Genomic DNA, 22,754 nt, shown 5'->3' with positions numbered 1-22,754 from the left:
CAGACGCTCCTGAAACCCAGTATGTTTCCCCAGAAGTATAGGGTGCACTGGGACCCGTGCCACAGGACCCTGGCCGGCACAAGACCTGACGGGGCAGGGGATGGCAGGGGACTGGATGCAACGGGCTTGTCACCACTGCAGCTTTTGAGGCTTCAGCCCCTCTGCTATAGGACACAGCGCTGTGGGGTGGTGGGGTAGAAGGGTGGATGCCTAAGAACGGAGCAGAGGGGAGCGCTCGGGGTGGGTCTGGCTATGGGGCAATGAACCTTGCCCATGGTGTCGTGGGGCAGGGATAATGCGGAACCGGCAGAGCGGAGCTGACGGTTCTCCCGGGGTTTTGGGAAGGACCTAAGGGGATGTCATGGACTGCCGTGGGGGGCCGCCCAGCCAAGGGGGACACAGAGGTGCCGTGTGTTTGTTTGCAGGGCGCTTCGGTGGGGCAAGGGGGGCTCGGCGGGAGCGGCGTGCCTGCGGTGCATTCCTGGCATTCCCAGCCTGCTGCCTGCTCCCGTCGGGCGGGGGTGGGGGGCGATAGAGACTGGACGGGGGCGTTGGGGGTGGTGCCAGCCCCTGCCCCACGGCTCATAGCTGTGTGCGGCGGGATTCTTGTGTGTGGGAGCACAGGGGGAGTGCACTGCCTGCACGGTGGCCCCGCAGGTCTTGCCGGGGTCACTGACCCTTCAAGGCCATGCGTGGCTCAGGTGTGTGAGAGATGCTGCGCTGAGCGGCGGGCAGGGTGTCCCGGTCCCCTCCCGGGGTTTTGGGGAGGTCACCAGAGCAGAGCAGCATCGCGGGCATGGCACCACTGGGTGCCCCGGTATGGGTCCTTCCACCTCTGAGGTTGCGAGAATCACAGTCGGGATCAAATCATGCCGGGAATCAGTCTCTGTCATTGTCCCTGCCGTTCACACTGCAGGTGTCCCCACCACGAGTGATGTGCGCCTCCCGTAGTGCGCTCACGAAGCTCGGCTCACCCAGCCCGGCACAACTCGAGACGAAGGGATTGCATAGCCGGCTATAAATATCCCGGTCCAGTGCGGTAAGGAGCTGGCAGCGGTGCCTGAGCCGAAGGACAGTGAAATCCAACCTACAGTGGTTACATTCAGAAATGAGAAGCTGGAAAGATCTGGAAGAGCTTCCCCATGGAGTGTGGGGCTGGACATGGTGGGGTGATGATGGCCCCACTGGAGACGGCAGTGTCAGCGGAATCACCCCTGCTCACGGGGCACAGATGGTGGCACACCTTGTACGCGGGAGGAGCTCCCAGCCCAGCCCTATGGCTCCTGTCCTGAGCCTCCGGTGGCACAGGCGGAGGGCAAAGGGGACACAGAGGGGCTGGCAACAGACTGAGTGGGAAAAGCCTCCGCCGTGACCTCTCCGGGAGGTGGTGCAGCTCCCGCAAGACCTTCGGCAGGAGGGGTGCCTCCTGCGAAAGAACGGCTCGTAAAACAAAATAAAGATGCAGGGAAGAAAAGCGGAGGGGGTGGAGGGAACGGGGGAGAAGCCGGTGGGAATTTGCAGCTGGAATGACGGGGTGCGTGAGATGCCCGTGACGGGGAACGTGGGTGCGGGAATCCCGCGTGTGCGCGTGTGAGCCACCAGAGGGGGCCCGGTCACCGCCCCGGGACCGCGCACCGCACCGACACCGAACCGGGACCGCACCCGAACCAGGCACAAACTGTACAGACCTTACACATGCCATACACACAACGTACGCACACCATACACACATCTTACTCATGCCATACACATGCCTTACACATGCCATGCACACACACACACCATACCCACAACGTACACACACCATACACATGCCATACACGCACCTTACACATGCCATACACACACCATACACACACCATGCACACACCTTACACATGCCATGCACACACCATACACACACCTTACACATGCCATACACACACCATACATGCACCATATACATACCATACACACACACCATACACACGCCATACACACACACCTTACACATGCCCTATATACACCATACACACCTTAGACACACCATACACACAAACCATACTCTCAACTATACACACAGATGTATTATACTTTAGTGTTTTTCTAACTCCATTGCACATTCCCTGTCCTGTGTGAGGGTCTCACACAGAGTTTTTTTGGCATCCCACAGCTCGGGATGATAGATATCCCTTGCACTGGGCTGTGCCTGGTGCAGGTCATGGTGGTCTGTGATAGTACATGGCTATCCATGGTGGTCCACAGGAATCTGTGGTGACCCACTGTGGTGATGCATCCCCCCTTTTCCAGGCTGCACTGAGATCTGAGAAATGCTTGTTAGGTCTCACCTGGGCTCAGGTCTTGTGCTTGTGAGAAATACTCTTCTTCCAGGAACTGCTGCTGTTTTACAGAGCTCCTGAGGTTTTTTTGATTTTTGTGGGTTTTTTTGTTTGTTTGTTTGTTTTTTATGAGCAGCGTTGGCAACTGTTTTTCTTCCCTGAAGGCAGAACATCCCCTTTCTTAGATATTCAAAGAAAGTGTAGGCTGAAACTGTGGCAAGGATGAAACGTTGTTACAACTGAAGCCCACTCTCTGAGGCTCTGCCTTTCACCTGTGGAGGAGATGCAAAGGCATCCAAAGTGAGCATTTCTCTGATCTCTGAGAGGAATTTTTCACAGGTACCTTGCTCACGCTATCTTTCTGCTGTGTGCATGCTGCTATGCATAGCCTATGGCAAACCTGGGAGAAATGCTGATCTCTTAGAAGTACCTCAGTCCTAAGTAAATTAGGCCTATAAGTAACATTAAGATGTCAGTTATAAACTAAGTTAAAGGCTGCTGAAGTGTTGTTCTTTTGCTAAGTTGTTACATTTAAGTTACATAGGTTATATGCTGTTAAGTGTTTTTCCTCTGTTAAATTAAGTTACAGTTTAAGTAGTGTTAAGTGTCAGCGCTGCTAAGATTTTAGGTCCTCTTCCTTTTTATCCTTGCCCTGGCTGTCCTTTTGTCACTCGCACCTAAACACATAAACACACATACATGCACAAACACAACCCTAAATGGTTCTCAGTTCGTTGCTGTTTTGATTGCCTGGATTTTGTTTGTTAATGTTTTTTTTTTTCTCCTCAATGTGCCTTAGCTGTCTAGTAAGTGATAGACAATCTTGCCAATGCTGCCACTTAATATTAAATCCGATTTTTGCTGGTACCCTTGCTAGTGATTTTTTTAGTGATCTCAGACACTCATTCATGACACACATGCTATTCCTAGGACTGCAGCAGATCATGATGGACACTGAGGGCACAGCTATGCTTGTCTGCCCTGGGAGCTCACACCCCTGAGATTCCAGTCTTCTTTTCCATGTTTCCCTGGCAAGCATAACCAAGCCCCCAGTCCCCAGAGATGACAATTATTTTTCCACCTCCTGGCATGCAGCAGCACAAGGCCATGTGCCTTGCCAAACTCCTTCCCCTCCATGCTGAAAGTGGAGCCAGAAACCTGCCAGCCTCGGAAGGTGGCTGTAAAAAGTGTGGCAGGCAGCACAAGTGAGTGCCGGCAGCACGATCATCACTGCCAGGGCCAGGTGGAGCCGTGTCGGCACTGCTGTGCCAGAGCACAAACAGCATTGGGTCATAGCATTGGGACATCTGGCACGGATGGGCAGCAGCCCCTTCCTGCTGGAGGCGCTATGGAAAGAGTGCAGGGATGGAGAAGGCACCACCAAGGACTCACATTTCTATTCAAGTGCTAGTCAGGGTTCAGCTGGGCTCTCTACTGCCAGTGCTCACATTGCTACCCCATCCAAAATGGGAGAGCAACACCTTTGGAAGGTCAGAGAGGCTATGACTTGCTGGGCACAAAGCACCCAGGGCCTGGTGCAGATATTTGGGGTGACTTTATCACATATGGGCTTCCTGTGCTCCTACTGTCCAGGTAGCCTGAAGGGCTTCTTGCTGGGATTTGAAGTTTGTGTGCCAGTAATGGAAAAAACAGAACAAAGGGAAATATTTTAAAGGGGAAAATGCGGATAAATGTAGTAGCTGTGTCACCTGCCTGGTTCAGGACAAGCGTTGTCCCTGTGTGTCTGTGGTGAGAGCCCCTAGAAACCACACCTCTCTGTGCCCCAGGCCCAGGGTGGGACCCTAGGGGTGTCCTTGCAGGGCACCAGGACAGGAAGTGCCACCCACAAAGCCCTTCAGGTGGGTGCTGCCTGTGCCAAGCCAGGGAAACTTCCTACTATGCTTTCCCCTCCAACTTCTCTGGCATCCCCATCCTGAGTTTGTGGGATCCTGGTCCCATGCTTAGGTAGCCTCTTCCACCACGAAGCCACCAGCCATCCATGGTTTTTCCTGTAGAGTGTCCTGGGAGCAGGATATTACCCCAGCACCACCCTGTGGGTGCCAGTAAAATAGCCTATGAACTGTGCTGGGGGATCCATCTTTCTGATACCACAGTTAGGCCAGAGGTCTGCAGGATCCACCCAGGACAGAGAAAGCCTCAGGGTCTCCTGGGGCTCTCCCTATCCCTGCAACCCAATGAAGCAATGTGCCCAGGACCAGTCTGGGAGTCCCCTGTGGATCCTCAGCAGGTTCCAGGCCATTTATATGTGGAGGTCAGCACTGGTGGCATGACACTGCCATGGCAAAATCTCCTCCAAAATGAGGGGCCTGGACCATTGACCTCTCCGGCAAGTCCTCAGGCCAGCTAGTGCCTGGCACTTTTTTGGCTGATGCAGATTCTGCGTGGCCTAGGAATGATCTCCCAAGGTTATTTCTGACTCACAGGACAGGAAACATTTCAGGTTTAAGCCAAGCTGAATAATATGCTCATTTCCTTGTGCCGACTACAAAGCACCTGCTCCAGGGGATTTATGGAGTGCCGGCCTCTCACAGTCACTGTGCGGCTGCCTGCCCGGATGTTTTTATTTTCCTGGTATGGCCAGCAAGTGCCAAGGCCTGTTTTCCTAAACACCCCGTGACCTCCTGGCACATTTCCCTGAGGGGAGCCCAGGCAAAGCCACAGGCTGCAGCACACCCATGCTGGGATACCCAGGGTGCTGGAGAGCCAGGGTGGGTGCCAGCACCCTGCCAGGGCTGAGGGTAGCAGGAGGGCATGGCTGATCCACTGATGCCAAAACCTGGCCTGATGCTGAGCAGCCACAGCTATGATAAATGACCTGGGAAAGTGCCAAAGGATTGGAGTGTGGGCATGAGCAAGGGAGGATGAGGCCATGTCAGAGAGGGCAAGAGGGCACAAGAGCCCAAGAGAGCCACAGCATGGGACTGCCCAGGACACAGAGCCCATCCCGTGACTGGGGACTTGCAGACACCATCCCACAGCAGGTCCTGTCCCATGGCAGGGAGCCCACACACTCCCTCCAACCCTCCAGGGTTGTAGAGCCCCTGTGAAATGCTGTGCCTAACCTCTGGGGTAAGAACACCTCTCCCCTGAAAGGAGGGTCAGGGTGCTGAGGCCACGGGCACACATGGAAGACACAAGGCATGCCAGCATGCCTTGCAGCCCATGCTTCTCCACCAGCATCAAGCTTCATTCAGCAGGCAGCCACTCTGCGGAGTAAGGTGACATCAAGTTTTCCTCATAACCCCTCTATTTTGTCCCCTTTTTGGAGCAACAGTCTTATTGCTGGTGGGGCTGTATTCCAGCCTCTGTGAGTTATCCCATCTGGCTTGCCAGCTGTGGGATGAAGGATGCCATGAGCCAGCTGTCATTCTCTGGCTAACCTTTTGTCTTCCCTTCCCAGTTCCTGACTGCCCATCTCTTCCTCACCCCTCTGCTCACCTCTCCCCAGGGTCTGGCCATGCCAGTGAGCAGTGAGCATTCATGAGTGGTCATCACTCAGAGCCAGCATCTACCTGTACCTGCCTTGCTGCCCTGGTACCCTGGGTGCTTGAAGCATCCTCAAGGTGCTGAGTAAGGAAAGGTGCCCACATCCCAGAGCTGCCTCAGGGTCCACAGCAGAACCCACACAGTGATAAATTTGGGTTGTGTTTGTTAGTTGTTTGTTTCTTTGGTTTTTTTTTTTTTTTTTTGTTGTTTTGTTTTGTTGGTTTTTTGTTTTGTTTTGGTTTTGGTTTTGCTTAAAGAGAAAATAAAATACCTTTGGGTAGCAGATGCCAAGCTCCCCTGTGCCTAAAACAGCAATCACAGCACTTCCTCAGATTTATGGTGTTTGCTTTCACAATGCCAGCCGGGATCCTGTTTGCTTCCTGCTCTGCAGCTGCAGCCCCAGCTGAAGCTCAGGAGATTCAGGTTTTATAACCCTCCCGGATTCTGCTGATGGCAACTTGTACAACATCATTTATTACCCTCTGAGCCTCCTGCGGTGCTGGGGTGGGCTGTTGTCACCTCATCCCAGCACCACTGGCTTGGGTACTCTGCCTTCCCCATCCATGGGGTCCCATCCCAGGCACTGGGCATTCTGCTGCTCTGCAGAGGGATTGCTGGGAGAGGAGGCCAGCAGAACTGTGCACTTGGTGGGGTGCAGCACCCAGCTTTTCTCAGAGAGTTACAGTTTGAGAGCCAGGCCAGGCAGGAGAGCTGGGTCCTGCTGGGAGTATGCTGAGACATGGATGTGACCTTCTGTGGGATCCTGGGACACTTGAAGGTGGTGACTACTCCTCACTGGCACGCATGTAAACAGGCAGTGATGCCTTCTGTTAGGCTTTGCCTGGTACATTGAAGTGACTGAACTTCTAGAGGGGCACTTCTTTCAGCCCCTTTATCCTTTCTCTTGTTCTTCCCCAGGTCTCAGTTGTTCCCCAGGATGTGAGACCAAAAGTGGCTGCATTCTTTCAGTCTCTGCAGCAAAACCTCCTCAAGGCTGGCACAGCAGGAGAGGGTGTCAGCTCCTCCTGCCACAGCACCCCTCAAGAACCCAGGCAGAAGCTCTGAAGCACCAAGTCCCATTGCAAGTATTGCTTTCCAAGTGGTGAGAGTCGTCCTGTACAACCTGGACAAAAATTCTCTGGATCACACATGGGGATGTGTGTGCTGGGGCCAGGTGGGTGCCAAGGAATGCAGAAGTGGGGAAGGAAAGTGGTCAGGAGGGAGAATAGCAGGATCAACAGGCTTTGGGGGACCACCAGCCCCTTTCCTTATGCACAGCCACAGTGTGGGTAGTGCTCCACTACCCTGGTCTCTCTGCAATGTTCCAAGAGGTGTCCTGACACTCCACTTTTTCTCTGTATTTTCCCAGCAACGCACTTTGATGAAAAACTCAATGGCCCTAAACAGTCTCATAGGTTTCACCCTCTATTTAATGAACCACAATGGCTACAGAAATCCTGAGAATACCTCTCCATGTCCCTGATGGAGCAGGGGCAATGCCCTTCCACACAGCCAAAAGATGCTGTCACCCCAGGTTTTGAGCACTGTTCTGGAAGCCTGCCCAAATCCTGTGGGCCTCTGAGTGAAACCCACCACTTCCTTTTTTTAACGTTTGCAGTTCTTGTTGATGAAACAATGATAGATTATTTAATTGCACTTACTAGCATGCCAGACTTCTTTTTCCAAACACACAATAGGAATATTAATTAACTGCTCTGACGACAAACGCTTTTATTCTCCTTATATAGTAACAACTCTGCACCAAAGGGTGAGTTCCATTTGTTAGTGATACACTCCACCACCCCGGCTCATGGCCCAGCAGTCAGCTAGGGGTGCCCAGCATTTCTCTGATTTGTTATCAGCCTTTCCCAATAGATCCCACATTTGCTGCTATCCAGCCACCCCACCAAGGGATACAGCATCATCTCTGGCACTAAAACAGGGTTGGGGTAATTCTCTAAGGAGAAGAAGGGATGCAAAGCCAGGGTTTCTCCCTCAACAGTGAGAGCATAAGCTGTGAGACATGCATGCAATGGGTTGGTGAAGGGGCCCAGAGCACCAAAGACTATGCCTTCAAATCTCAAGGTGGTGAATCCAAACCGGATAAAGTGGATAAAAGAAAGCTTTTTTTTTTCTCTCACTCTGTGCTTAATTAGACTGCTACAGGAAAATTCTTACGCCAAAATTTAGCCGGATTCAGTGAAGGATTGGGCACTTAGGGGGATAAGAAAAATATCCAGCTATAACAGCGAATGCCAATACAAATTCTGGAAGGGATATTAAGGCTCACGCGTCAAGGTGTAAATTTATCTCAAACTCTCAGAAAGCAGGGAGCTTAATGCAGGGGCAGATGACCCATATATGCCACTGCTGCTGATGCTGCAGCACAGCCTGGCGCTGGCTAAGCCCCTGGCTGGACCATCCCCAGAGCCCTGTTTCCTGCTGCTGGCAGCACCTCTGACAAGGCTGTGAATTTCTTTTGGCAAGTCAGCCCTTTGCTTCTAGCTGTCCGGGGCCATGTGGCTCCCAGAGCTTTGTCCTCCTCCTTCTTGCACATCTGCTCACTTTGCCAGCTGATAACAGCCTTATGACTTCCACGCAAAGGCAGCCCCTCTGGGTGAAGGTATGTAAGTTCCACAGGAACTTCCCTGGATGATGTGGCATCTTCCCACAGGTTCTTGCCTCTAGTCAATTCCCCTGTTTACCTCTCAGGTTACTTGTTGCCAAAAAGCACTTTTGCCTCCTGATTTTATCCCTCCTGTTTCCTGCTTCAGCTGGGGCTGGTCTGCAGCCTCTGAAAGAGGGTGCTCAGCTCTTGTGGGTGTTCCAGGTGTACAGGCACAGTCCCCTCTCATGGGCACTGCTCAGATGAGCCCTGGTTCTTTCCTGTCCTGTATCAGTGGCAGTTGCTCTACTGTGCTCTGGTCACAGCACCAATCTGTCAGAGCTCAGTAAGTGTTTGGACAATGCTCTCAGGCACATGCTGGGATTCTTGGGCTATCCTGTGTAGGGCCAGGAGCAGGACATGGCAATCTTGATGGACCCTTCCAATTCAGCATATTCTATGATTCTGTGGTTCTGTGATTTTAAACCTGTTGTTCCCCCACCCTCAGCCCACTCACGGCCATGAACCTGGCACATCTGCAGCCCAGGCTGGGGTGAAAGTGCCATGATGTGGTACTCAGGAGCTGGGTGCAAGCACCTCCATCCCCAAATGAGGATGGAGCCATTTGCATCCCACACTGTTAGCAGGGTGTTTCTGTTGCTCTGGTCAGTGTGAGATGGGATGCTCTCAAAACCTTGGCTTGCTGTGAAGGAGCAGTGATGGCTCAGCCTGAACAGAGGGGAGCTTGAAGCTCTCCTGGTCAGGAGCCAGGGTGTCCTGCGCTTGTTGCTTACATGCTCACCACGCTGCAGAGGGCAACGCTGCTGGGGACCTTTGGATCTCCCCTCACTGTGCAGCCTTGCACCCACAGGGGCTTCCAACTGGAGAAATTTCTGGAGGGCATGAATCAGCTTTTCACAGCTTGTTAAAAATCTTGATCCTACCTCTTGTTTTCATGCCTTTCAAATCAGGAAATGAGTTTTACAACTTTTCCAGTGGGGCACAGCTGGTGGCCAGGGTCGTAAAGCTGAACTTTATAAATATCTCTCATCAGGATCAGGGGAAGAGCATTAAAAAGGCAGAGAGAGAGAAAGAGAAAGAGAAAGGAAAGGAGCAAAGGCAATAGCGAAGCAAAGCGAACACGTCCAGCTCAACCATCCATGGCCATGCAAGCACAGAAGATGAGGTGTGCTTGGGGCAGGCTTTGCCTGCTTCTTTCCCTCCTCCTCCAGCTGCCAGGCTCCCAGGCCAAATGCTACTTCCAAGCTAAAGGTAAGTGGGGAGGTAAGATGGGAAGAGGCTGATGGGGAGACCTCAGCTTTCCCAGCATGGCAGGGCTCTGCCCTATGCAAAAGAAGTATGGAAGGGACTGTGTTGAGCTAAGGAATGGGATCATGGGCCAGTGGTGAGTGGAAGGAGCAGTCTATAAACCACAGAACAGCTCCCCAGGGCTCTGGCTGAGAAACAGCTTTTTGGGCCATGAAGGCTCCTGGCAGGAGCCTGGCTGGGGCTGAGTGTGCAGGACTAGCAGCAAAGGGAGGAGGGTGGCTCATCATCCCTCTTTTGTCTCCTGGGCTGTAGAAATGTCGAGACCCTAAGGGGTGCTGGATTTGTCCTCTCCAGGACTTGGCTTGCTTCTTGCTCTAGACCCACAGGGTAGTAGTGAGAGCCACAAGGCAGGGCCAGGAGAGGATGGATGCGTACATCAGCCATGGCAGGTGACATGGCATTCCATACATGCAGGCTGGTGGATAGACCACCATATATCTTCCATACCATAAGGTGGGTGAGAGGTCATCATGACACTTCTGTCCCCTCTTTCAGGGCACAGGGGTGTCAAGGAGGCTTCCACTTGCCCTCAGCATAGGCCCATGTATTCTCATCATCACTGTTTGCTTTGCAGCTCCCTGTGAGTATGAGGGGAAACAGTTCTCCCTTGGGGAATCATGGCTGAGCACCAACTGCCTGCTCTGCACCTGCCTGCACCCCATTGGCGTGGGCTGTTGTGAGACGTGAGTGAGGGGTCGTGCTGGGGTGGGCTGTCACTTCTCACTACAGCAACCCTGCATCTGCAGAGGGAGGTGTCTGGTGGCTGCAAATGCAGCAGATATCAAGAGCCTTGGGAGGGCTGTGGGGCACCACATCCTGGGGAACAAGAGACAGAGGTGGGCAGGACCCCATCCAGGCATTGAGGGTGGTGGGGGGAGTTGGGGCAGTTGGAAAGGGTGTCTCAGCAAAGCAAGATGCCCAGATGTGCTAGGAGCCGTGTCCCACCCTGCCTGAGCTGGTCTGGAAGACAACCTGTGGGGGGGGCTGGTAACAGGAAGCCACCCAGCCCAGTCAGCAGCCCCTTAGCACTAATCAGGGGATGTGACAGCACTGTGTCCTCTTCCACAGCACCCAGCACCCAATCGACTTCCCTGACTGGTGCGAGGCCCACTATGACTCCCAGACTTGCCAGATCTCGGTCGTGCAGAAGGCCAACCCCAGCCTGCCGTGCGTGAAGAGCGTGGAGCACGAGTGGGGCTCGGCTGGCACCCCTGAGCCGCTGGTGAACAAGGTGCTGGGCGCGGGGCTGAGCAGATAGAGGGAGGCTCGGCAGCGCCCGTGCCCCTTGGCACCGCCCTCCCCCCTCCAGAGCACACCACCTGCATATTCCAGACCTGCCCACCCACCCTGTAGAGGCATCACCGCCGGCACCTTCAAGGGAAACCACTATCCACACACCATGGTACCAAGCTTTGCTTCTGTCTTCAGCTTCTGAACCAGGGCGTCCTGCCTGTGAGGTGTTCTGCACATCGTGGAAATACAGAATCTCCTCCCAGGTGGGCATAAAACCTTCAGTGACTACAAAAAAGGCTACAGGACTAAATTAACCTGCTCCATGGCAGTCCTGCACTCTGATATCCAGCCCCCAAGAAAAGCAGCTCCCTTACTCCCTCCTAGACCTCTACTCCTCTGCATGGCAGCCATGGGGAGCTCGCTGGGGTCACCATGGCACCTCGTGCAGGATCCCCACACCCTGTCCAGCCCCTTCTCTGCTCCTGGAGCCCAAGGGGCACAACCCATCTCTGGAACCACTAATGCCCCTGCTCCAAAAGCTCCTGGGGTCCCTGGTGCTGTAGGCCAGCCCTGGGCAACACTACAACAGAGCCAGCCCAGAGTGGGTGGCAGAACAGGATGTCCCCAGGGGAGACCCTCATCCCCACTGGCAAGGGAGTAGAGTGGGGAGGGTTCAGGAAGCAGAAGCAATCTAAGTGCCAGGGTGGAGGCAGCCATCCTGGCAGCTACCCCAGCTGGTGCCATGCCTGTGTTGTGCAGAGCCTTGAGTAGATGTTTCTGTTCTTGCAATAAACATACTGAACAAAGAAGTCTCCAGCCTGTGACTGGTGGTGTAGAAGGTGGGATGTGTCCAGCACTGGGAACAATGTAGGAATAATGCTCTTGGGAAAGCCGAGTTTGCACATTCAGATGTTTATTACATTTCCATGCAAAGCGGAAAGCTCATCAGAAGGCTTAGTAAAAATGGGGAGCTGGCTGTTGAGGAGGGAGATCTCATGGATGCACAGCATGCATTCCTTACAGTCCCCCAAGGATCCAAAGACCAGCAGGATGGCTTCACCCTCAGAAGCTAAGGCAGACAACAGCCCAGGGGCTCAGTGCTGCTCAGTTTTGAATTATCACAATTGTACCAACAAAGCACAGGCCTGCATCCTGGTCACCAGCAGATGCCACCACTACAGGGCTAACCTGCCAGCACCTGCCTCCTCTAGATGGGGGTGGCTGGAACATTGGACTGTATGTGTGGGACAACTCTTCAAGAGGCAGGACACGTGCAGGGCAGGAGAGCAGGCTCTCACCCAGCCCAGGTGGCCACTGTGCTTCACCTGGATTCCAGATCTCTGCTTGTAGGGTCTGTGTAAGGGCACAGCCTTCACCCAAGGGTGGTATGAAACTTCACTGGAAGAACTCTCCTCTCCCCTCCCTGGGCTGGGCCTTTCCTTCTTGGAAGCCCCATATGGGATAAAGGCACATCAGTGGTTCCCTGGGAAGGCAGAATTATTTTTACTTAGTGCTGGGACTTACACCTTCACCTAGGCAGGAAGGGTCCAGTTCCAGCTGGGGGCTGCAGCACAGACACTGCATCAAGCAGTGTTCTTCTACCCATGGACAGCACAGACATGCCCAGTGCCCATGTGGGCATCACAGATGAATCCAAGGATACACTGGGATGCGTGCACCACAGCACACCGGTGACAGTCCTGCCTGCCACTCCCACTGGTGACACATGCCAGCAGCTTTGCAGGCCAAAAACCTCTCCCTACTTCAGATGGTGATGGAGTTAGTGCTGGAGAACTGAGATACATAGGAAGCCAGGATGGGGTTTGTGGGAAGAACTTTGATGGGCAAGTCCCAGCTGAAGGTGTCCACTTCCATCTGCTCCACCCCAGTCCAGGTGACAGCCTCCGACTGGCTCCCACGAACCAAGCAAGTCCCCGCTGACTCCCCAGAAGTCACAAACTCGAAGTGCAGCCTCCACTTCAGGGACACTGTGGGCAAGAGGGTGATCAACACGTAACACCCACAAGGGCCATGGATAGCAGCTGTCTCAGCTGTCTGTCCTGGCAAGGGGACAGCAAATGACCCCATTCACACAGGCTAGCTCCCTCCCAAGGGATACATCTCTGCTGAGCAAGAACAGGGCTGGGGACAGCACAGATCTCCCACAGAGACAAGCAGAGGTGGGTCCCTTCCCTGGTGGGTACTAACCGATGTTGGTGGTGAATCCTGGGGTTGAGCCGAGTGGGATGGGCAGGCTGAAGCTGCTCTGTGCCGTGTGCAGGCAGGACTCCTGATGGCGGGCATGCACGGTGAAGGAGACAGGCTGCCCCCGCCGGCGCTGGAACTCCTCCTGGATGCTCTCCTCTGTCTGCAGGCTCACTGAGAACTGCAGGGTGATTGGCAGGGTGCTTGCTCTCACAACCTCATACACACCTCATGCAAAGCCTTCTGGGTTTCATTTCCCGAGCGAGCTCAGGACTGGACCATTGTCCACCTCACACTCCAAGAAGACCCCAGCTGGATCCTACCAGAAACCCTCACAGACCAGTGCCACCCCAATCCCTTCTCCCTATCCCTCACCCTAAACCCCCGCCTCTCCCCAGTAATCCCAGAGACAACAATGACCTGCAGACATGGGATATCTCCTTCTGAGAAGTTGAAGGTCCCAATGACATCCTCTCCAATCTTATACACAGTTTTAAAGATGCAGAAAGTGCCCACTTTTCCACGAGTGTTGCTGATGTTATACAGGTCTGTGGAGCAAGAAAAGGGTAAGGGCTGTGGCAAGACAAGGCTCTGCTCTGTGCAGTGATCTGGGTTAATGACATAGTCCCATGCGTCCTATTTGGCTATGAAGGACAGTCCCTAGAGGTGGTATTCCCTTCAAGAAATTTCTGCAGTGAGCAAGGGAAAACCCTACACTGGCTGCAATGTGCTGGGCAGAGGTTCTTTTGGGCTGAGAGTAGGGTAGGAATAGCCTGAGACTGGCTAGGAGGCCTGACCCAAGCTGGCCCTGATAGAGCTGCTCCACAGCCATATCTGGAGCTTCACTTTGTCAGTGAGAGATATTTTGCAGCTGGCCCTGAGATGCTCTGCGTGCCCAGCTTCTTAGGAAGAACAGCAGGTTTGAGCAGGAAACATGACCTACGCAGGCTGCGTCGGGAGGTGGCCACCATGAGCAGTTCTGTTGCTAGGTCTGCCAGGCGAGAGTCTTTTTTCAAGCCTTCCTCCTCCTCCAGGAAGGGGTTTGAGGGTGCAACAGCCTCATCCTGTGGGAACTGGTAATCCTTGAGCCCTGGAAAGAAGGTGAGAGTATCAGCAGGGCAGTGTGCAGCCCAGCCTGGCTGTGCAGGGAGGGCAGTGCTTGGCCTCACCGTGCAGCACGAGGACACGGAAGGGCACACGCAGCAGCTTGATGGGGGAATTGACACGCTGGCAGCCCACGGTCAGCTTGTACACGTACTTCACAGACTGTCCCCGGAAAGAGGGGGGGCCATCCACGGGCAGTGTCTCACAGTATGAATCTGCAAGGGGTGCAGAAAATTTATTTTCTGAGGCCAGAGGAAGATCCTGCAGCTGTTGTGTGCAGGCTTCGTGCACCAAGTGTTACGACCAGCAGTGCTGAGCTAGGGACAGTGCCTGGTCCTTTCTGCTGTCTCTTCTTTCCTCCAGCGGCCAAGCACAACCCAGCTCCCCTGCACCAGGCACACTGCTCTTCACATCATCCAGACATTGCTTCCAGCACATACAACCACACACACAAACTCTGTCTCCAAAGAATGTGAAAGACGTAAAATTCAGGAATACAAACACGAGAGCTAAACTTACTCATCACGAGTTCAACCCAAATTTGCCTCTGTGCACTCCTTTGACCAGTGCTCTCATAGCACAGCCTCCTCCAGGCCCTGCCTCATGGGTTATTAATCAATACTTCATGCCTCTTTTGCTTTTACACAAACCCTCAAACTCAGCAACAAGCTAGTTTCCTCTTGTGTTTTTCTTTGAAGGACTGCAGCTAAATGATCAAGAAACAATTTAAAGAATTGAAGACCTTCACAACAACCTGTGGTTTGCCCCCTTGACAAGCTGATGACTTAGACCACAAAGCCTCTGACTCTGAGTTTCACCACATTCAGCCCTCCTAGAGTCCCTTGGTGACCACACAAACCCCAGTGCCTCTTGACGCAGTGTGAACACTTCTGCAGCTTTCCTAAACCACACACTGTATAACAAGAAAGACACAAACAGCAAACTGTGGAAAGTCTCCACCTCTCTGGCTTGCCCACCGTAATGCAGATACACCCTGCCAGAGGAAGGGCAGCATCCTGTTCTGAAACCACAGATCCTTCCCCATGTCTGGCACATACTGAATATTGAGGCTTAGATTAAGAGTTAGGGTTACATTTTAAATATAACTTCTGGATTTAGAATAACAGGACTGGAAAGAAGAAAAAAGCCTGTGCTAGTGTGTAGTGTTGACAGGATGTCACACCTTTAAAAGACAAGCCTCTCTTTCTGGACCAGGGTGCAGATAAAGCAGAGAACTATCCTGACAGGAAGGAAAATGAGATATTACCAAGGAAAAAAGATGACTTCTGTAACTCCCGTACCACACTCAGCAAGAGTTGCTCACAAAGCCCTTCATGCCCAGTGAGGATAATCTGAGCAGAGACCACCACAGTCAGAGTAGGATGGACAGATTGCTACCTGGCACAGGAATGCCAAGACTCAGGAAGTCCCAGCTTCCATGCATATCCCAGAAGGAAGTACATTCCTGGCACTACAGATGCCTTCCTTACCCACCCTCTGCCTGGCCTTCTGGCTTTTGCCCAGGCTGCTGCCATTTCCTCCCCCCTCTGTGATCTACCAAATATTTAAAGGTATTACAAAACCAGAGAAGAGGCAGAACAGCCACAGAAATTATTTGAGGACTTGAGAAAAAGCTTCATGGTGACAAATTTAAAGAGCTCAGCCTAGGCCATGTGTCAAAGGGCTGGGATATGAGTCAACTTCAACATATGGAAACCACAAGAGCAAGGTATTCGGGAATAAGTTGGTCAGCAAACGAAAACAAGTCCTTTTATCAAGAGATAGTCTGACACAACCTCAGCAGTATGTGCCAGTTCTGGCTGCAGTATAATAATATGGTGTATTGCTAAGCAGAATTAAGATTTCTTGGGTTTTCTGGTTTGGTTTTTTCCCCCCTTCCCAAACTGCGTAGTAAAACTCAAAACTTCTGAAAAACAGGAAATGAAGAATTAAGATACACACCCACACAGCCTTAACTCTCCCTCCACAGAGCTGGCAGGAGACCCCAGGAATGGTCTGCAAGTGTTCCAGCTGCAGTCTCACGTGAGAGCAGCAGCACCACAGGCTGATGGGATTGGTATAAACAGCCTGGCAGCGAATGAGACCAGGGCTGTGATACAGGGATTTCAGTGCTAAAAAAGCAGTGCCACATGGAGCCACATTGTATGTGATGCATGAAACAGACAGGTGCATCACACAGCCAAGGGGAAAGGCTGTACTGTACAGCCAAGGAACCTCAAAGAATAGAAGAGTTTGTGTCCTTCCAGAAGAGCTGCGTCCAAGCACCAGGCAGATGCAGGCTGTTTGTGCCAGTGCCACCCACAGGCAGAGAGGACACACACACATCCCCACGTCATTGGAAGGGACAGACAATCCCTAGCTTAGCTGGGGGTTGAACAGCTTCTCCCTGTTAAGCCAGTGCACAGTCAATCCCTTAATCCATCCCAGACACCTGGAACTCGGGTTGTCGTCACTGATCTGTTATCCCAAAAACTGCCCAACCTGCCTAAGGTGTGCCAGGAAAAGGGACTTCCCTCTGCTCCCAGGGAATGGATGCTCCAGTCCCAAACCTGCAAGCAACAAGGAACATGGGAGAATCCATGCGAGCCTTAGGCCAGCTAAAATTTCTGCCTCCTCCTCCTTCCTGCTGGCATGGCCAGCTCCTTTCCCCAACATGCTGCTGCAGAATAATAAGTGAATAACCAAACGTCTTCAGACAACAGGCTCTGCAGTTTAGGGGCACAACCCCAAGATGGCACTGCCCCACCCCACTAACCACCAAGCCAAGCCAGCCTGGTTTCACCAGGTCCACCTTTCCCTCCAGTCAGACCCCTCCAATACCAGAAAGGCAGGAGACACCAGCTTCAAAACCAGCATGTCACAGCCCTACGGCTTCTTGGTCTCACTTGCAGCTTTGCTTCCAGCTCTGCAGAGCTCAGTGATTCAGCAGAGTTTGCCCCAGCATAGGCACTGTCTCTCCACTCCCTGTGCTCTGCAGTGTGAGAGGTCTCCATCAACCCTGCCCAGCAGATCCCTGGGACAGTAACAAAGCCTCCCATGCATGAAAGGCCTAACATCATTGCTGCTGGAATGAAAAGGACATCTGACATGACCTGAACAGGCTGGGTCATAACCACCTACCAAGAGAGAACAGCATGTACTCAGCTGTTTCCACAACTATCTACTCAAACATAGAGAGCTTTGAGCAGAGAAGATGGGGAGTGCTCCCTTTCACAGCAGGAAAACTAGAACATCCAAAAGACTCTTATCTCCAGGACAGCCACAACCTGAAGAGGAAGCGCAAACCTTTGGAGGACACCAAAATTACAAGAATACTCCAGTGTGACTTAAGAAATAAAGGCAAGGAAATGCAGGTGGGTATAGCCATTCCTCCTGCTGCAACCAAGTATCTCAAAAGTTTTATGCCTTGCAGCTACACAGCGGACCTGCAGCAAAGGCCGCAGACCAGGGGCAGGACTGAGGGACACGTTGCAGTACACAGCCCTAGCTCAGCAGGGAACATACTCTGGATGATGCAGCAGCTCCTCAGTACTCATGCTCCAACAAAAGTACCCCACCTTTTGTGAGCATCAGGATCTCACACTTGAAGCACTCAGGTCTGCAAAGCCAGTTTTGAAAGCATCTCCCCAGAGATAAGCTCTGTGAGAAGGGGAAGAGAAGACAGAACTCACAGGACTTGGACTCCCCAGGATCCAGTCGCAAGTCACAGAAGAGGATCTTTGGTGGGGTGGACAGGATACATTGACCCCGCTCTCCTGGAAGAGAATAAGAAACACATGAATGCTGAACAGCCTTTCACTGTGTCCAGGTCATTCAAGCTTTATCCCCATGGGGAGGAACAGGGAGAAGAGAGCCAAGGAGGAACCATGTCTTGCCCTGGTCATATCATGAGACATTGCCACTGCAGCTGGACAAACAACTGTTGTGTTTCAATTGAAGGTAGTGTCACTGTGATTTCAGTACTAACAAGGTCTCACAACATTCATCACCAGGAAAGCAACACAAACTTCCCACTCACTTCTATGCACACTGCATCAAGACACACACAGTATGGTCTGCTTGACTCCCATCCACTGTGCTCTCACTGCCCCTACCTGGGTGACAGGCAGGAGTGGCACTCACCTCTGTTGGGGACAAAGACGGTCTCATTCTCTGCCTGCACATCGTGCTTGCTGCCATCAGAGGGAGGGAGCGCAACCCGGTTCTCACTGGCGTGAAACTGGCAGTGGATCTGGGCACTGGCCCATGCCAGCATCTCACTGAAAGCAAAGAGTAACACTCATATCTCTGCTTTAATCGTGAATTACAGCAGGCAGGAAATGGGAGAAGAGCAATTCTGTGCAATCAGCTCCATACAGGACTTGTCTGGAAGGAAGGCTTTGCTTCACTGTCACTGAAGCCACTCTCACACTCTCTTACTTCCAACAAGTCTTGGGAGTAAGCTCAAGCTGGGATGCTGACTCAAAGCCACTTCCACCCAGGCACTGACAACATCCTCACCCAAAACCTGGCTCTGCAGCCCAAGTACTTTTTTTAAGCATCAATAATTGCAGTCTGAGCCACAACACCATCGGCACAGCACTGACATGGCACAAGAAAACACATCTACCCCAAAAAACAGGCTGTTCACTTATGGCAGAGGGCAACAGGCAGCAGAAGTTAGCAGCACCCAGTCCCCTTCCATGAGGACAAGAGACAAGGTGGCTTGTGCAAAACTTCACAGGGATCCTTCTACATACAAGCTGAGATCAAGTGTTCCAAAATCCAATCCAAAGCCTTACTCATTTGTTCATCTTTCTCATTATCCACAGATTGGGACTGGCCACTCACTACACTCTTGGGAGGACAAGTGCTGCATGTGGACCCTGGCAGAGGACTCTGAGCCATGAGTTTAGAGGTGACACACAGAGCAGCACTCTCTAACGACATAACCATTAGGGAAGTGGGCAAATTCCAAAGCAACAAATTCCTGTAACCTGGGCTCAGCTGCCCCTGCCCAAGCTCAATACTCCTTAGGGCAGACAGGCACTGAAATGCTTGCTCTGGCCCCACAGAACCATTCCCAACAAGAACATCAGCTGCTGTTTGTGCCAGACCAAAGAAGGATGTTTCTGGGTCTTTCATTAGGACCTACTTATTTCTCCTTATGCAAGGACTTTGCTGACGGCAATAGGGGAGGCAAAGGTGTCATTTTGACCCCTCTCTGTACAGCCACAGGAATTAATGTAGGGCCACACATCCAGCACAAAAACCAGTCTCATGTTTTGGACTCTGCTGTGATGTCAGCCACTCCATAGGGCACTTCCCATGGTACCAGTGACACCTTTCAGTTTCCAAATCAGTCTTCTATTTTTATTTCAATAGCGGTCTCTGTAGTTTAGCCAGCGAATAGTTCCTCTGGTGTTTTCTAACATCACGATCTGATTTGTAAGCACCAACACACCAACACCAGAGCTTTAGGTGGCAGAGGGATTTTTTGTGGCACACAGGAGTCCCTCCATGTGACACATCAGAGCATATAAAGGTCTAGATGAACCAGGGAAAAAGGTGTTCTGTATTTGTGTCAGCTGACTAATGACACGCTATTTGATCTTTTCTATGTGCTGGCTGCCCTTACCCAAACATACCTCAGTTACTCTACCTAGCTGCTTTGAGCTCTACAGCTGTAATCCTGCATTTTCAAAAGTACCTGCATGGCTTTTCCATCAGGGTGGCCCTATGTTTTATTTGCTGTAAGGTATCTGTTGTTTGGAAGCAGAGAACTGCTCTTGCTTGAGGCAATGTTTGCTGAATGTATATAAGCCTAGAATGATTACAGTACCTTCAAACACGAGTATTTTTCTATTTCTTTTTCAGTATTGCTTTACAACATGCCACTGGATTGTTTTCATTTTTTCTAGCCAGATGTCCAAACAAAATTTGCATGTCCCTTCCTGCCAGCAGACCTGGTTTGTTCAGCTGGTGCTTGTTCAGCAGTGGAGGATCCTGCATTGGTGCTGAGGTCACTTCCCTCCAGTTTCACCTTCCCCCCCGCTCCTGCAGCCTACATGGGACATGCTCCATGCACCCTCTGGGTAGAAGAGATTTGTTTCTTGTACTCAACCACCAAATTTATTTCCTGCCTTTCTTTCAATTCTGTCCCTGTGCTCAAAATGTGACCCCTCTGTCCCTCCACCTGTCAGCCTCAAAACCTTCCAGGCTCTGACAGGTCTATCTGCCTGTTGCAGTCACAGTGCTTTGATCTGGCTTCTGTCTTTACATAACCCATAGCTGCCTTTTCCAAATCACCTATCTATCTGCTGTTGCCACATGTTTGGCTTCAGCAGGTCACATCTGATTGATCACCCAGGGCTTTTCTTATTATCTTAAAAACTTTTATTTTTCAAGAGGCAGTCTTCTACAGATCACAACACATCTGAAGTTTTAAATGAAGCTCTCATAAAAGCAAACCTCCTAAACCATGCCACCTGGTACCCTTGCAGTCCCACATCTTTCAGAAGCAGCCAAAACAGCTCTTGTCATTACAAAGGACAAAACTCTGGGAAGCTGGATGCTTATGCCACAGCTGAATTTGAAACCTGAACTCAGCAGTCAAAAGGAAACAGGAAGAAAAGATCGAAAATTAACGAAGGCAATAAATACAGAAGCCCTCTGCTGCTGAGGCTGCAGGCACTGTGAGTGGGCCCACCAAAACAATCACATGTGAACATCATACTGATGATGAAAACATGCTGAACCTGACAGGGCTGGAAACAGACACTTCTCAGGAAGGACTCAAGATGAGAAAGCACTCTCCACTCCCTAAAGAATCAGACAAGGCCACACACTCAGCGGACATGAAGCCTTTGGGTGATTACTTGTGACATGGAGTCACCCCCTGTGAGCCAATATGGGAAGCTCCCAGCTTCTCACATTTCCTCAGGACTGATAAGGGGAGATGCAGTGCTCAAAGGCTGGGCCAGAGAAAATGTGGCCACAGAAGGAGCACCTTTCAGACTCTCCCCTTTGTCTGCCATCTCTTGTGGCAGGGAACACATTAATCTATCCAGCACTGCTGGACAAAAGAGAGCTCCTTCCACAAATGCAGGAAATAATGACGTTGCCTGGATATTGCTCTGTGGGACTGTCACCCTGGTGTGACCAGATATCCCACTTTGACAGCCAGTTTGGCTTCATTTTCTGCCAGTCACTGTCACTGAGGGCTCACCTGAGGGACGGAGGATCTCCAACTGCATAGTTCTTTCCTTGTCTACTTCTTGGGGGCACAAAACCAGCATAATTACCTCAGCTTCGCCCCCAAAATTGAGATGGTGCAAGGTTTCCTTAAGGGAATGCCTCAAGTAGGGAAGTCACAAGGGACTGAGCTGGCACCATTGCCCCACTACTCCAGAGAGGGTAGAGAGGGTGGGCTGTTCCCTCTGGAGGGGCCCAGGCAGCTCAAACATTTGGAGACTCCATGCATGGATTGGGACAGGCACCTGTACCTGCTGGCAGAGGTCGATGAGGCTGATAACGGGTTGGTGAAGGTGATCACACACTCCAGCACCTCCCCTGCCAGGAACACGGGCCCACGGCCCAGCTTTGCCAGCACTTCGATCATGGTTTGGACAACACCTGCCAAAAAAAGCCCACAGTGGGCATGTGATCACAGAATCATAGTATCAAGGAATCACTGAATGGTTTGGGGTGGAAGAGCCCTTACATATAATTTTTTTCCAAATCCCCTGCCATGGGCAGGGACACCTCCCACCAGACCAGATTGCTCAGGACCCCATCCAGCCTTGCACTGAACATTTCCAGGGATAAAGCAACTGCAATTTCTCTGAGCAACCTGTGCCAGTGCCTCACCTCTTTCACAGTAAAGAATTTCTTCTTAATACTTAATCTAGACGCAGTCTGTTTCATTTTAAATCCATTCACCTTTGTGCTGTCACGGAAACACGGAGAGAGGGCTGGGCAAAGTAACTGAGGGGAATGGCGACACAGATACATACACACACACGCAGGAGGTGTGGGGGAAAACAGGCACAGCTCCGTCCTTACAAAGTCTTCTTCCCAGGTCCACGCAGGTAAGGGGGGGGTCAGGACATACCGCGACGGTGAGAAAGGATAGCTCTGATACCCCCAGCCCTGCGCCCTGCAGTTTCTAACGAAGACACGCACACGGATGGCTCTGCCCGAGGGTTCAGGGACACAGGGCCGCAAACTTTCCGCAGCTCCCGCCTCGGGCCCACTCACCACCCGCACAGGCCGCGCTCGCCGTCCGGCACCACTGCAGGCCCGGCTCCCCTCAGCCGCTCGGCAGCGCTCGGGCAGAGTTCGGTAAGGTTCGGGCACCGCTCGGCAACGCTCGGCACCCGGGTTACACTCGGCAACACTCGGGTTACATTCGGCAACGCTCGGGTTACACTCGGCAACGCTCGGGTTACACT

At 52.1% G+C, this 22,754-nt stretch overlaps 2 protein-coding genes across 2 annotated transcripts; one reads left to right on the top strand and one right to left on the bottom strand.

Moving 5' to 3' along the window:
• Positions 1-9,590: 9,590 nt before the first annotated feature.
• Positions 9,591-11,017, top strand: MSMP (microseminoprotein, prostate associated). Its single transcript, XM_062512746.1, has 3 exons — positions 9,591-9,702; positions 10,334-10,442; positions 10,828-11,017. Exons 1-3 carry the CDS (start codon positions 9,591-9,593, stop codon positions 11,015-11,017), a joined length of 411 nt encoding a protein of 136 aa, XP_062368730.1.
• A 915-nt stretch (positions 11,018-11,932) lies between these two features.
• RGP1 (RGP1 homolog, RAB6A GEF complex partner 1) lies at positions 11,933-22,450 on the bottom strand. The gene is made up of 9 exons (XM_062512999.1): positions 22,171-22,450; positions 21,807-21,936; positions 18,445-18,581; positions 17,994-18,077; positions 14,367-14,516; positions 14,141-14,287; positions 13,618-13,745; positions 13,201-13,378; positions 11,933-12,980 (listed from the first exon to the last, which is right to left on the bottom strand). Exons 2-9 carry the CDS (start codon positions 21,920-21,922, stop codon positions 12,757-12,759), a joined length of 1,164 nt encoding a protein of 387 aa, XP_062368983.1. The 5' UTR covers positions 21,923-21,936; positions 22,171-22,450; the 3' UTR covers positions 11,933-12,756.
• Between the last annotated feature and the right edge of the window lie 304 nt (positions 22,451-22,754).

The sequence above is a fragment of the Cinclus cinclus genome, chromosome Z (assembly GCF_963662255.1).
Source record: "Cinclus cinclus chromosome Z, bCinCin1.1, whole genome shotgun sequence".
Classification (NCBI taxonomy): Eukaryota; Metazoa; Chordata; class Aves; order Passeriformes; family Cinclidae; genus Cinclus; species Cinclus cinclus.
This window is presented reverse-complemented; position numbering and strand designations above follow the sequence as displayed.